This window comes from Ammodytes marinus, assembly GCF_949987685.1.
Source record: "Ammodytes marinus genome assembly, chromosome: 7".
Taxonomy (NCBI): domain Eukaryota; kingdom Metazoa; phylum Chordata; class Actinopteri; order Uranoscopiformes; family Ammodytidae; genus Ammodytes; species Ammodytes marinus.
Genome location: NC_137211.1, coordinates 9,933,187 through 9,948,665, shown reverse-complemented (window position 1 = coordinate 9,948,665; position 15,479 = coordinate 9,933,187). Strand labels below are relative to the sequence as shown.

General features: G+C 41.8%; 1 protein-coding gene across 8 annotated transcripts in view; it reads left to right on the top strand.

The window, feature by feature from the left end:
• The first annotated feature begins 643 nt into the window (after nucleotides 1-643).
• Nucleotides 644-15,479, top strand: part of kif1b (kinesin family member 1B) — a 57,712-nt gene continuing 42,876 nt past the window's right edge. For 7 of the 8 annotated variants that reach the window (XM_080031371.1, XM_080031369.1, XM_080031367.1 and 4 more), the window contains exons 1-2: nucleotides 644-877; nucleotides 2,105-2,258. In XM_080031371.1, coding sequence (XP_079887497.1) covers nucleotides 2,153-2,258 — 106 coding nt within the window. In that variant the 5' untranslated portion in view covers nucleotides 644-877; nucleotides 2,105-2,152. The remainder of the gene's footprint in view (nucleotides 878-2,104; nucleotides 2,259-15,479) is intronic. The other variant, XM_080031366.1, reaches the window with a different exon arrangement.

The window sequence follows — 15,479 nt, the reverse complement described above, 5'->3', positions numbered from 1 at the left end:
AATGTATAGGATTAGTCATTCCCTACTGTTAACACATGGCTTAAACTTGGCAACTGTCCTGCTTGTATTGGCAAGATTTAAACAAGTGTAGGCCTATGCCAAAAACAAAGGGGAAAACTGGTGCAGCTCATCCCTTTATATTAGGTCCATGAGTTCATCCCGAAAAACAAAAATGACCCTTTAATCGGTTTTTAAGATGTTCAAAGTTTGACACAATGAAAACCAAACCGCGAGTTAGATTTTATAATAAAACGGAATTGCGTCCAACACAAAAAAAATGAAGATATTGAAATAAAAGTTACCGTTTGTCTGTTTAAAGCATAGGGTTTAAAGCCCTTTAAAACGCTCCATTTGTCGCTAGATGGCGCTCTTTGCGGTGACCCTGAGTGTTGCGGTGACAGCGGTGCGGGGAGCGGTGGGTAGAAATCCTGCAGTGTGGCGTCACGAGAGGAAAAAGAAAAGAACCCACCAACTTCCGATTCCAGGCATCTCCATTGGCTATCCGGCATATTAATCACCGGTGTCTCGTCGTTGATTGGCCCGTCAGGCTGTCAGTCGGCGTGCCCGAGAGGGAGTTGACGTAATCCGTTAGGTAAATCAAGGCGATCTATCAATTCTTCCTTTCGCTGGTGTGCAGATAGACGTCCGCCTTGTATCTCCACTGGACAATAAACTCATTCAAGGAGTCACCGGTACATTTACTGCTCCAACCGGCGAAGGATACCGCTATGATGGGTGTTTTTCACCAAGGTGGACTTGATAACAGTTTTCGTGCTCGCGGATTCAGATAAAAAAAAAAAACATAATTGACGCGCGCTAGCTAACGTACTGGTTCTCGCCACTGTCCTATGGTGTTGTCTAGCTGAGTCTCTCAAACGTAAGTAAAACGTTGAAATATTGTTTTATTGTGAATGTCTGCAGTGCATAGGGTTACAGCACATATTCAAGGAAGTTGTTGTAGGTGTTTGGTGAGCAGTTTTCTGTGAAAGCTAACGTTATCACATACGTGCAGTGTATTTCCGTCACATTGTTGCGATAAGTTTTATATTTCTAATTTTAAGAATATAATCTAATATTGTTTACAAGTACAGCATTTGTCTGTGGTCGGAGAGTTATCTGTAAAACAGACACCCCGGGGCTTAGTTGCTTCCGTTAGGTGCCGAAGTCACAGCTGGTAACATTTCATGGCTTGAATATAGCATAGGCCTACATTAAATATAAATAGTATTACAGTTACCATTTGAAACACTGCACCCATTGATATTCAATGTTAAATTCCTATAATCCTTTTCCATGCACAAGAAACAATGCGTCGAGTCTGTGCCGATGCTAAAATAACCATGCAACTACTCCCTGCAGTATCCCACAAGACACAGCAGCGGAGGATTAACCTACTTCCTAACGTCGGCGAAATTAATAGTACAAATAAAAGTAGGAAGAAGAATAGGATTTGAGCTCTTTTTCTGCATTGAAATGTTACTGTAGCAGACGGGCCTAGCTCACTGTCCGAACAGTAGCCCACGCCAAATAGGGAAGATAGAATTTCATGGGCGTATGCTTTAGCAAGTAAGCTACGGCTGACTGCAAGGACATGGAAAAACATGAGATATTTAGCATATAGTCACCGGGTGCAGAATGTAGCCTACAGCTTTGATTGACGCTAAGCACATCGACAGTTTAGCTATGGAATAACAAATGCATATTGTTGATGTGTTGTTTATGCAGCCCAATTATAATATGCATATGCTTTATTGTCAAAATATTATTACGCATGTACTGTGGATCTATAGCCTACATTAATTGCATAACATTGCATCCTTAATTTGACAGTTAAATGTCTTCATTCATGGCTGCTGTTTACAAAATGTTAGTGTTGGTGTTGGTCGGCCATATTTGTTGTAACCTGTTATGCCTTAAATTTGGGAGGGGTTGCACTTTTATTGTGTTTCAATTCAGAGATCATGGGTTCTGCACTATTGCCCACTGGCAGTTTATCTGTTTTCAAATAGGGAACCCAACACAGCCTTGCTTTATCTATTGAACCGCAAATGTCATTTTTTTTTACCAAGCAGATGCAAACAGTACTTTTCTGTGTTTCCTTAAGGAGCGATATTCAAGGAATCTTACTGGGAGACAGCCCTGAACCGCAAACATGTCTGGGGCATCTGTAAAAGTCGCTGTTCGAGTTCGACCCTTCAACTCCAGGGAGATGGGCAAGGACTCAAAATGTATCATACACATGCAAGGCAACACTACAAGTAAGTAGCTCACTAGCATGCACACGTACACAGAAAGACTCACACCACTTCTTAAATGTGTGCAGGCCTGTCTGCTAAAGGAGGTTTGGTATACCACACATGCTCCCGCGTCAGCTAACTTCAGGGCTCTTAGCTGAGAACAGTAGAATGAGCAAACTGAATAGTGGACGGTTGGGGACAAACAGCCTGAAAGAGAATAAAAGGCTTACAGAGGGAAATTCCTCCTCCTCCTCCTCCTCCTCCTGTGATGGGGCCTGCATGCCTTAGGAGTCTCTGTCTGTGAAACACTGGTTTGGATCATACTGGGAGACCCAGGGGTCGCCACACACAGCCTGGCCTGCCTGTGCCCCCGATTCAACAAGGCTTCATCACACAGTCTGTGTTTCAGAATGGATATGTGCATGTCATTTTGTACTACACACAAACCGTTTTTAAACAACTTTCAAAGAAGTATAAAATGTAATAACCAGAAGTCAACTACTTCTTTAAATATGTACTGCTTTGAAGTGGTGGGGTGTACATTATGAAGGGCTAGTGTAAGTGTAAATAAAAACAAAACAAGATCATCTTTCAGTTTCACAAGTGATGAGTCGAGATTGAATATGGATGTTGTATAGATATCATGCTTCCCAAAGATAACATTTTATATGCAGGCTCAGCAGCTTCACGCTTTACTCATTATTTGTTTTAACATATGTGCAGGATGTGTGAAAATGGTGCAACAATTATGTAAAATGTAATTATTTGATAATTGTGCACGTTGAGTTAATCATTGAATAGCTTTTAGTGAACATATTAAACCTATTTAAGGGGGCGCTCATGGTATAGTGGTTAGAGCGTCCCCCTAGAGGCTCTGTCCACATCGCAGCAGACCCAGTACGAATCTGATCCTGTCGGTTCTCTGTATGTCATTCCCCTCTTTGCTCCATTTCAACTATGTCTCTCCAAATCTGTCTAATAAAAGCAAAAAACGCCCAAAAATCTTAAAATAAAACTTGTTTATATAGAACCTGCAATGATGCCTCCTGCGTCACTGCTATAATGGTATAATATATGAATGGATTTACTTTGGAGAGCAAAAGGAGAATAAGTGATTTGTAGTCTTGTGATTCGACCCGGTTACTTGTGACTGTGAGTCATCAGGTGCTGTGCTGCACAGGGCAGGCTGCCCCCTTTTACTCCTGGCTCTTTATGTCCCATTTCAGCTGGCGGACGAACACAATCTCCCTAACTTTAGCATGGAAACATTTAATGACACAGTAACAAGAAAGCATGTGACGCTGGCAAAAACCTGCTCTTCCAGCAGGCTCTCTTCTTTGCCTAGAGTTTTGTCTGTCAGACTTTTCAGCCTTATTAGACTGAGCCTTTATGAATCTTCCATAACATCAAGTCATGGCTCCCTTGCCCTTTATCCATCACACTCTACCAAAGAGAAGATTTGTGTCAAAGCCCCAGTTCTTTTTACTCCATATCCTTGGGTTTGCATTATGCCAATGTCACTCGGAGGTGCTGGAGGGTGACTCGGGTGGTTTGTTGCAGAACTGCAGTGGAATTGTGTGTGTGTGTGTGTGTGTGTGTGTGTGTGTGTGTGTGTGTGTGTGTGTGTGTGTGTGTGTGTGTGTGTGTGTGTGTGTGTGTGTGTGTGTGTGTGTGTGTGTGTGTGTGTGTGTGTGTGTGTGTGTGTGTGTGTGTGTGTGTGTGTGTGTGTGTGTGTGTGTGTGTGTGTGTGTGTGTGTGTGTGTGTGTGTGTGTGTGTGTGTGTGTGTGTGTGTGTGTGTGTGTGTGTGTGTGTGTGTGTGTGTGTGTGTGTGTGGAGAGAGGAGAGGAGAGGAGAGGAGAGGAGAAGGCTGCAGTGCTGCCTACTCTACCTCCGATCACATGGGCAGATTGCAGAGCAGAAAGGGAGGCTGGCAGGCTGCCATACTCTTTCTTCACCGGGATTTCATTGCAGATGGCATGCTGAGAATGCTGCTCTTATTTGGATGCTGAGAGGCTGCACTTTACCTACAGTAGCGGCTCAAACCTGCACAGGTTCACACATGCAGTTGAGATGATGATTTGACATGCAGTTTGAAAATCTGACCGTCCAGTATAGCGGCTCATATTTTATGACTTGTCACAATCTACCAAAGTCATCCAACTTGAATAATAGTTGAAGTAATTTTACACGATTGTTTGGCCAAGAAGTGTTTAAATGGACGGCCACATTAGAATACAATGGTCAAATTATTATTTTGATTTCATAACATTTCTTTGATTGAACAAGAAAATGTTTTCTCTTGCTGTGATATGATTGGTTTTAAAGATGTGTTTACTTTCTCAATTCTGTAACAGATGGACTTGTTTATTTGAACTCCTATCAGAGGCAGCGCATCAATGAATCATCGCAACTTCATGATGTACTCTTGAGTATCAAATACTCCCCAATAAACTTGAAAGGTGTCTAGAAATAGTTTTTAGTTCGCTTGATGTTTCCTCGGCTCATTCATATCTGTTACAATGGTTTTCCAATTTTGTCAAATTTTCACAGCACACTTCAGTCAGAATCAATGGTATGCTGGTGCCATCCCAGCACTGTGTATGATGCCTGTATATTCTTATGTAACGGTGTCTTTGTTGATGGATTACATTTAAATGGGAGCAGCATCACATAAATGGGCTGTTTTTACAGAGTTGCTTGGTCAGCTTGTAGGTGTTTTGGCAGATGTTTGGACAGGGCTGTGACGCTCCCCTTATTGTTGTAACTCACTCAAGGGCATACGTGTCGGTGTGTATGTGTCAACAGCACGGAGAAAGACAGAGCTTGGGGGCAAGGGCAGGACATGCTGTCTCCCTCCCCTCTCTCTCCCTCTTTTACAATGCATGGAGGGATGTCAAGGAGAGAGGGGCAGCAAATTGATTATCCAGTGTGCAGGAAATGTGTCCAAGGCCTCTGCAGCTAGGCTGGAAACAAGGAAAGGCCTCTTTCAATGGAAGCGCTTAAACATACCAGGGCTAATGTAATTATAAAGGGGTGACGTGATGGTTGCAGTAGTTGGTGTTGGTGCTCCAAATGTTGGATAACACCAGGACACCCAAAGTCTGCCTTCATTGTGGCCCTGATCGGTGCTCTGTCTTGTTATGTAACCCGTGTGTTATGTTGCCCCTCAGCCAGTGAGCAAGCAGTCATGTATGTAAGGCCAAATATGGCAGATAGAAAGACAAACAGATCCTCTAATAGAGCATTACATTTACTTAAGTGGAAAACGCCTGCATTCAGATAGATCATTTCCCATATGAATCATACATTTTTTCCATTGAGGGAGATTTCAGCTGTTGGTTGCTGTAATGCCTTTGCCATGTTGTAATGCCATGTCCGCTGTTGGTTGTTGTAATGTCCCTATTACTATTTCCGTAAGAGTGATGTTAGTTAGCTCTATTGTTGTGCGCCTGTTTCTTGTTGCTCTGCATGGCTTTTGCCCTGTATTTTAAAATTCTTGTTTTGTTGTTGTGCTGTGTTTATGGTGTCATCGTTTTGTCAGTTTAATCATGTCATAGATTTGAAAGCATCCTGCCAAATGACTACAGTCAAAGGTTAGCCATCTGGCTTAAACTGATGAATTTAGTGAAATGTTGATGACTGTGTGCTGTCCTTTTTATAAATAAATAAAATTAAATCAATACACCCGCCCAGTCTATCCTCCTATCTTTCAAGAACGGCATGAATGTGTCACAATATCATCCCCTAAACTAAGAGTAAACTAATTGACAGATTGATAGAACAAACAGAAGGTCAACATATCAATCAAACCTTCACCTTTCGGATACAATTTTGCTGAGTGTCGCTCTCAGGATGAGCTAAGTGGATGATGACCTTTTGGAAGAACCCCACAGGGAGGAATCGGCTCGGCTCTAGTGTCGGTTACACATTAAGAGGACATCATCACTACAGCACACATGACAATGAACCCAACCCATCTCAATGAATGAATCGTGGTCACTGAGAAGAGAGGTGCCGGGACAAGTGGGGGAGTCAGATAGCGTAGCAGGGGTTTGGATGAGGGATGGTCTCTACATCATGCTGCTGAACCCTTTGCAGACAAGAGACGATTGACCTGATTAGGACCAGTAATCCACAGGTTTGCCCCGGTTTGCCACGCCCTGTTGCCGTAATCCCAGTGACCCTTGCAGATGTACAAACACCTACACACACACACACTCAGGGTGTAAGATTCCTTATCACCCGGCTCATGCTGAGATTGTTTTGGAGCGACACACATTTGCCCACACCGCACTACTTAGAGAGCAGACTGGCACATTCCAGACTGATCTCCTAATGAGGAGAGAGGACAGGCAGATGTCTGTCTGTTGTCAGGTTCATGCTGTGTCAGGGGACTTTTAGGCCAAAGGCGTGAACGTAAATCGTGCAGCTCAGACGGCTTTAAATTACCTATCCGCACCGCAACAGCTGTATAAGAGAAAGCCACTTGCACTTGTTTATGTTTATACTCTAGGTTAAATGATTTGGTCTGAAACCTCGTTGATATCGACAATGTTCGCACATTCTTGGAATTTTTTTCATTATAACAACCAAGAAGAGACAATAATCTTATGAGTCATCAGAGTGTGAGGATTTCTATCTCAACTCAAGCATCTCTCGGCTGTCATATCTTCTGTGGTCATCTTCTATGCTGGGTTGTCGAGGCAACAGCAAGAGTGATCAAAACATCTTGAGTGGAGGAATAAAGGCGTTTCACTTTTTTCTTCTACTTTTCTTTTTCATAATATCACGTGGCCTTGCTCTCGTTTCTTATGCTCTCTCTGACGTTCTGCCTTGGGATCTAAGACAAGGCACATTATACTGAATCCTTTGTTTTTTTTTATCAATAAGTGATTTGCAAAGAGTAAGAAATCACAACATGGCATGGCATACCGAGGGGTAGGCTGAATGCTTATGTGTACTTGATGCGTTAAACTGCTAAAGCTTTTCTAGGTTAGCATGCTATTTGCAATTTAATTATCTAAAATGAGTTGATGGCATGATATCACAGGGCCTGAGGATCAGCTACAGATGTATGAACGAACAGTGACGGAATTCAGTGAAAATCTCATGATCCCATCTCTACGCTTATACGTAAAATAAAGTGACCTGTCAAATCCAGGGGCCAATTAGTTTATTTTAAAAAGTAAAGGATCTCGCAAAACAGTTTAGCTACGTTGATAAATGTGCGGTTATCTTTCAATGCTCTCCTTTTTATATCGATTATTTTTGTTTCCATGCATCTGCTTTGCTCTGTTTTGTTTACCTCATTGTCTTTTTGTTGTTGTTGTAGCTCATTCTACTATGCAGCTTGTGATGGGGCTGAGAGAATGTGGGATATTAGAGGAGAGGATGGGATGGGAGCTGACTGGAGAGGGGGAGGGGAGATGTAAACGCAGACACGGCAGCAGAGACAGTGAGAGTCGTGCACAAGCTCTATTCACGTCACGTGTAGGACAGCGTGAGGCAGCATCCTCCAGCTAAGGGTGATGAGATTTCAGTCACTCCTGTTGATGGAAGCTAAGAAGTGGTATTCGCATGTAGCCGAGCTAAAACTAAAGAAACATGCAAAGCTATTATATTCTGAATATGGTAACAATGTGTTTTCAATGTCTTGCAGTTTCTGCCTACGCTGCAAAACATGTCTGAAAACAAAATCAGTTTGAGGGTTGTAGAGATTGTCTGTATAACAGAAAGGTCACTAGCTATTTTTTGTGCAAAAGGGAGGGAGAATTGCAAAAGTGTGTGTGCATGATCTCTGTGTGTGCCCATGCATATGTTGTGGGCAGAATAATAATGAGTGTGGAAATAAAGGCTGTAGTAAAGGCCAAACAATTAGATGTCATGAACAGTGGTAGCTAATGGCTTTAAACCTGCACAAGGCACATACATTGTAGATGTTTAGAGGAGGACCCTATGCAGCCAGTATATCGATTTTGAATTTGACTTGTTTACTGACTTCCTACTTCCATTTGGCTATGAACATCAGATTGTGCTCAAAGCAGCCCCCATCCACCACCATTCATCCATGACTTGGTGATGCAAACAGGGGCTAAACAGCAGATAATGGTGTGCTTTTTATGGTACTCCTGGCTTGCTCCTACTATACTCTTTGGTTCACTGCCTAAGTTGGGTGAAATGGCTGGACTTTCCCACATTCAAGAGAGTTTAGTTTTTTTGTGCCCTGACTGACACTGCTCTCTTTCCTCACTGTATTGTTTGGTTTCCTCCCACAGTCTAAAGGGCTGAATTCAGAGGCAGAACTGGAAAGCTTTGTAGTCCAGGCACAGGCAGCTTGGTGGTGGGCATGATGCTCATTCTGTATTATTCATGAGTAGGGAAGGGGGTTGGATGGGTGGGTGGGCAGTGTATTATTTTTGAAACCTTAATTAATAAGACGGGAGAGCTGACCGCTGGCCCTCGCTCTGGTTGGCTACTAGAATCCTCTGCTCTCTCATGCCTTAGTATAGACCTTTTTATATACTATCTATGGTATAGACACTCACAGAAATACATACACTTCTGATGTCAGTGTCATTTCAATCTTTCACAGAGAAAACTGTGGATAGAAGGCGGCTGGTCATTTGACAGCTTGAGGCATCAATCACTTTTTACCCTTAATGTTTTCAGGCCCAAAAGAACATATCAAACATGTTATGCATGATATATACATATATATACACACACACAAATACGTATATTCTTTTATTTGAACAAAAATATGTGAGATTTCACTGACCCATGTGCCAGAGGTTGTGTTAGTGATGTCACAATGCTTACATAAAGCTAGAAAGCATTTAAAGCGAGACGCGGGTCTCTCAGTATAGGCTAGTTGAGGAAATCCAGGTCACTGCTCTTTAAAATGGGTGCCTGTTGTTAGCAGTGAATGTAAGGGGCTCTTTATTCTCATAGTTTGCACAGCCTGGTCTACACTGGTGTCTCCACTCGAGCATTCTACCCGGATCATATGATGATAGTGTTTTGAGACAAATCTGACACCTTGTCTAATTACAATTCAAGATGTATAACACATTTGCTAATGTTTTGGATAACCAGAATAACAATATAATGCAAATCCAGTGTTTCATATTTTATTATTACTCATATTTGCTTTCACTGTTAATGATTTGCAGTTTAGCCATCAATGGCTAATATTTGTGAGATTTTAATTTTAAAGTCAGATAGTTGGAGTTGGAATCAACATCTGTCGAGAGGCAGAGAAGTTTAATTACATATTGTAAGTAGTTCATGAGAACACCATTAAGCCATCGTAATAACCTGTAATGTTGATAACCGTTTAGAAGTTTACAAGATGTAAACGGTGGAAGGAATGCTGATCCTTTCCAGTTCCGTGTTTTTTAATGCAGCACATGCAGACCCACTTCCCTAAAGTTCATTGTGTAAAAGTTGACACAGGCAAGTTTGAATTGACAATACCTTAAATGCTATTTTTAAACTGGAAAATACCAGACGCGTCTGAAGCTGTGGATGCATTACTGTAGCTTTCCATGACACAGGATGTGTCTGGAAAGCCCCCTGTCCTGACCTCTTTTTGCAGCAGCACCTGCAAGGAGGAGACTATCCTCCTTGGACCTGATCCATAAGGAGCATAGCCTCCTTCAGCGGTTTCATTTTGTAAGTGTTAACACTGAGGTGCAAACAACAAATATGTTCATTAGACAAGGTTTGGGATGTGTCCTCAATTTGGTTCAATACACTAAGCATTAGACTTGAGAGCCATTGGCATGTCATTTGGATGTTTATCGTTATTTAAGCTCTGATTTCATGCCAGTTCGGTGTGCCTTGCGGGAATTTAACTCTCCATGTCATCACCTGAGAGGGCTGCCTGATCTCCCCGTCTCTTTGTTGTAGTTCTGTGTTTGTTTAGCTTGTGAATGGAGTCCTGCTGGCTTAGCATGTTTTCTTTGTCTGGTGGCTTCTAGAAGCCTCTCATTTAGTCTCTGTTATCCTGGACTCAGTGACTCTGCGTGAGCTGCTAATATCGAAAGGCACTTACAGCTAGCTAGCTATCAGTGTCTGTGGGCTGGGAGCAATGTATGGTTTGGCTACGAGTTCAGCGGAAAAGGTTGGGCGGCTGAAATCTGTCCATTCCTTCCTGTCACTGACAGTCTGTCGGCATGCGAAGCACTAGCTGCCATCTGCTGCTGTATAAATAGACAGTAGGCAGAGCTGGAACAGCTGGCACCCAGGCCACGACTGCGCCCTTTCCCACTGCTTTCTAGCTTGACTGGTAACCCCACCTAAAGCCATCCTGATGTATCACTTCTTCTTTTTTTTCTCCACTTTCTTATGGGGAGTTGGTAAAAAGTAAGCAACACAACATCCTGAGCAAACCTTTTATTCTCTGGTTATGAAACAAAGGCTATTTTACGACATTTAACTTGTTTATTTGTTTGAAAAAACCCCGCTTGTTTAATTGCTGTAAGGAATTACGGTAATCTAATTACATGCTACAAGTATTCAGTTAGTGAATTTGTGTCAAATATCTCTAAGGTATTTTTCTTTACAACAATAGTGAAATACACTTCTTTTTTCAATTCAGTCCAATTGCTGTTCATAATATGCACAATTTAGCTGACTTCAGTCACTCCAAAGAAAAAAAACATTGAAGTTTAATTCTGAAAAGGGTCATTGTGATTGAGGGGACTGGGCACATAAAGGCTTGTCATAACAGATTACCTAATGTGTTTTGCAGGCTCTGTTGTCATTTGCAATAGCCTGCATTCAGTGCATTGTTCGGGTGTCTTCCTGTGCTTTTTTCCCCCCTCTCCCAGTAGGAAGAGAAAAATGACGTGATCAGCCTTCTTATAGACAAACAAGGGATTCGTTAGTAAGACCTCATTGACTTCCTTTACATTTGGACTAATTACTTTGATTACAATGCATACTCTCAAAAACAGAAAGTTTGTTGGAGTTTATTTGATTATAGTGTGAAGGGTCACGTCTCCTGGCATGACAACTCAAACTGCCTGCCCAGAAAGTTCCATGTTTTTTTTGTTTTTTTTGGCAGGAGTTCTCATCCAAGGAGTGTTGAATTGCTATGTGTGGATACGTTTTAATTAAAGCCGAAAAGGCATGTCCCGAGCATAGGGGAAAGTGCACTGAGTCCAAAGGGGCAATCAATCATACCACATGTCATTTCTGTTTTGGAGATGTTGTATGTCCTGTGTTGTGGTTGCGACAAGCTCAGCTGTTTGTCAAATGTGCACGGCAGTGCTCAGACACTACTTTTAGCCCTGAGCTTTGAGTTGCATCCAGCGACAACTCTGTCACCTGTGCTGCAGCCCTGGCAACCGAGCCATCACACAACTCTCTTCCAAAGACACTGGATACAACTCGCACATCATTTCCCAGAGTGTGCCCCATCCAGTTGTTATGTCCCCTATTTAAGACTTAACAACCATATTAACGCTACTGCGGCACGGCTTAAACCAGCTGCCTTGCTTCACTGCTCATGGACAAACTGTGACACAGGTGTGCATTTCTCATGTATGGAGAAGATGCACAGCATTAGAGAGCTGTGATGATGGTATTGATTTATGTGTTGACTTGGTGATAGGAAAGGTCACCAAAGGTTGGGTGGTTTGCCAACATACAAGTCTTTTTTTATGTTTTTTTTTTTACTTTCCTTAAGCAACTTTTTATCGGTACCTGTGCAACTTTTCCATACAACGGTAAGGAACCACATGGTAAATCTGTCACAAGTTCTATCATTTAACTGGAAAAAGTAAAAGTTGCCTAATCTAATTTTACAGATTGGACAGCAGTTTAGAATATCATCGAAGTTGTCTTATTCTTAGTTTATTTAGGTGGTAGTCTATTTTTTACAGTGGCAAAACTAGATAACGTCCAGGCATTCAGACACTTTCTCTCTCTTCACCTTAAGCTCATAGGTCTTATAGGCCTTGGTGAGTGAATTTTTCAAATGGTTTGATAAGTACACCTTAAAATCCGTAAATATGCTTATGTAATGAAACGTTTTCTTAATATACTAGCCCAGTCATAGTTATCTTTTACATCCATGAGTACTAGTTCAGTATACTTTTAATGGTGTCAATTTCTCAAAGTGTAAACATAGACTACATAAACAAATAAAAAGCAGTTGTAGTCAACAGATAACTCACTGACGCAAAATTATACCTACTGTTTACATACACAAAGCATAAAGCCAGGAAGTTAAGGGGAAAGGCTTGAGTTGTTTTGATTTTTGGTCCGGTTCCTTGTTACCCCAAATGAAGTCAACACAAATAAAAAGGAAGAATACGGTCATGTTGAGCTATAAGATTATATATGAATATCTCTAGTTTAATGATGTTATGATTCCATTTATTATAAGTTGAGATCAACAGTTTATGGCTGTCTGCCGCTGTGTTAACCAACATTTTTACTTTGTAGAAAAGGGCATTCTGTAACCCAATAAAGTGAGTTCAATTTTGTGAATTAAGATAGAAAAAAAAAATTCAAAAGTGAACTATTACATCACACACTGCACACAGTCCCTGGGGATACTATTAAAATTCCTCGGCCTTGCTAAAAGAAGCACACGTGGTAATCGCAATTCTGCACACATACTATTTCTCCGAATTCCCAAATCAGCTCTTTCATTCGTTTTCCTTTTTGTATTTTACATTTCAGTTATTTAATGCTCTAATCCCCTTGTTATTTTCCCAGACTGGCAACTCAAATTAACAGCTTGCACCTCCTTAGAGGGTTACTGGAAGAGGGGGCCTGATACGTTCAGCCATTTTAGACCTCTCTTGGCTGCTCGTCTCAGGTGAATAGTGATAGCTTTCAGTCCCTGTGTGGTGCTCAGAACCTTCTAACAACCTAATTACTGCGGGGTTGCCTTTGCCCTCCTGGCTGGATTATAGGCCCCATGTTGAACACTGGAGCACAAAATGTCTGCCGGCTACAACCAGCTGAGTGATGTTCTTCAGATAGCAGGATGTGGTTAGTTAACTGGCATCCTCCCTGCCTTGAAATAGAGGGGTCCTGTGGAGGGCCAGCATCCTATTAGCCCTATATAGTGGGCAACAGGAACTGAAAATGAAGAGCTTTGGCATTTTAAGCAATTAAAACTTTTGAACTAACCTCATATGCCACCCAGTAGATGGTTGCGGTGCATTGAACATTTGAGGCTCTGACTGACTTTCTCCATCTTGAGAGAATTGTGTGTCGTACATTGTCTACTACTAGGGGTTTAACGGTACACAAAAGTCACTGTTCGCTTGGATTTGAAGTCACGGTTCGGTTCAGTATGGTACGGTTCTCAATTTAAAGGAAAAATGCAAAACAAACTACGTGCAGCATTTCCTACAATTGCAGCCTATAGGTATTTTTCAGTATAGAAAAGAAAATACTGCTGCAAACAACCAATAGATAAAATACTTTCCAAATTAAAGTGCAAGTTCCACACCGCAATCAAAACAAGCTTGTACATTTGGCATATTTAAATCATCTTGGCGCTATTTACGTCCTAATAATGTATTGCGTTACAGTGCAGTTCGATACGTTACGGCCTGTGCGGTTCGGTACGAATACATGTATTTGTTACACCCATATCTACTACACAGATTTGCATGTCATCGGCTTGTGTAATGGATGTTTGGTTCTTTTACTGATAATGTTCCATTTTGAAACCTTGTGTGTCTGCGGACCTTCTGCTAAGTGTTGCCTAATACGCAGCCAATCAGTGCCTACCTTCTGTGTCACCAACAGTTGTGCCTCAAAAACATTCAAAATTTGTTCAGAAGATCAAATATGTCTTCTGTCCTTCACACACAATTCCTGTCATTAGATGTTTAATTTACAACATACTTTAAAGGAGTTAGTAAAAGTCATTTTTTGGGATTTGTTTTGAAAGAGTCTGACATGATAAGTAGCTTAATGTCTTAGTTACACATCCTAAAGCTTTTCTCACTATACCTTCGGCATGTCCCAGGCTTTTAATAGGATTAGAATCCTGAATTCATGGTTTGATAAATAATTGCAATTGACCATAAACCTGGATTTTGAATCATTCTATATACTTTCTGAAGAGCAGTGAGGGGGGGGGGAAAGCTTGATGTGAGAGAAAATGGAATGCTATGTGCCGCATCCTCCCCTCCGGTGCCAAGTTGAGGTTGTTATGGCAACCAGAGTCTGGTCCTCTTCTATACCTGTTGCCATGGTTTAGAAGGACAGAGTGATGACGTTTATTAGGCAGCAGGATGCGTCTGCCATTTTAAGCCCAGGATGTGACTCTGGTGGAAATATTTACTATAAATGAAAAGCTGAAAAATTCCTGAGTTACACCTTAGTGTTTTTCATTTGTGCATGAGTGTTACTCATGTTGTTTCGGTGTCTATGTGTGACTTACAGGTGCAAGTGTAAAAAAATGAACCCAAGGACTGACATTCAGTTGAGGTGAAAAAAATATGAGTGATCTTGCATGAGGATATGTGACACTACTTAATCTCAGAAGGCAGGGATAACATTCACCTCATTGTGCCTCTAGGTTTACATACAACATTTGGAGACGGATTTGTGATGTAGCACAATAGCAATAAGACTGCATGTTACCATTGCCCGCCAAGTCCTTCAGAGCAACCTTGTCCTTCATGCGTTTTTTAAAATAGACTCTTACATGACAGACCCACACTTATGACGCTATGACAGGACCACACGGGTGATGCAGCTATCTGTTCTGAGAGCAATGGAGTGGGCAATCCAATGAGACGCTTATGCCTAATTGTGAGCATGATTCACCTTTTTGGAGCTGCCTCCCACTAGCTGCTACCATGCTGTGCTTGGATACATTTCTACACCATGTCACGACAAACACCTTTTCTTTGAGTAGAGCCCATGACCGAAGCGAGGAAACCGACGGCCTCGGATTAGAAAGCTCCTATCATTGTTTGTCTTGCTGGAAGACAACTGTGATTCCCAGTAAGGCTTGTTTGTCATCCCACTGTACCTAAATGCCCCACACGTGTGGCACAGTTATATCATCTTTCTGTTTTTACTGCAAAGTTGCCCCGTTGACACTGTATTTGGCTGCCCTTTCATTAATAGCCACTGTAGATTGTTCCAGGAAAGTTGAATCGGTACACTGGCAACCTATATCCCCATTAGTTTCTTCACACCGTGGCTCCAATTTCCCTTTGGCGGCAGGTCAAATTTGGCTTTATTTAGCCACCTGT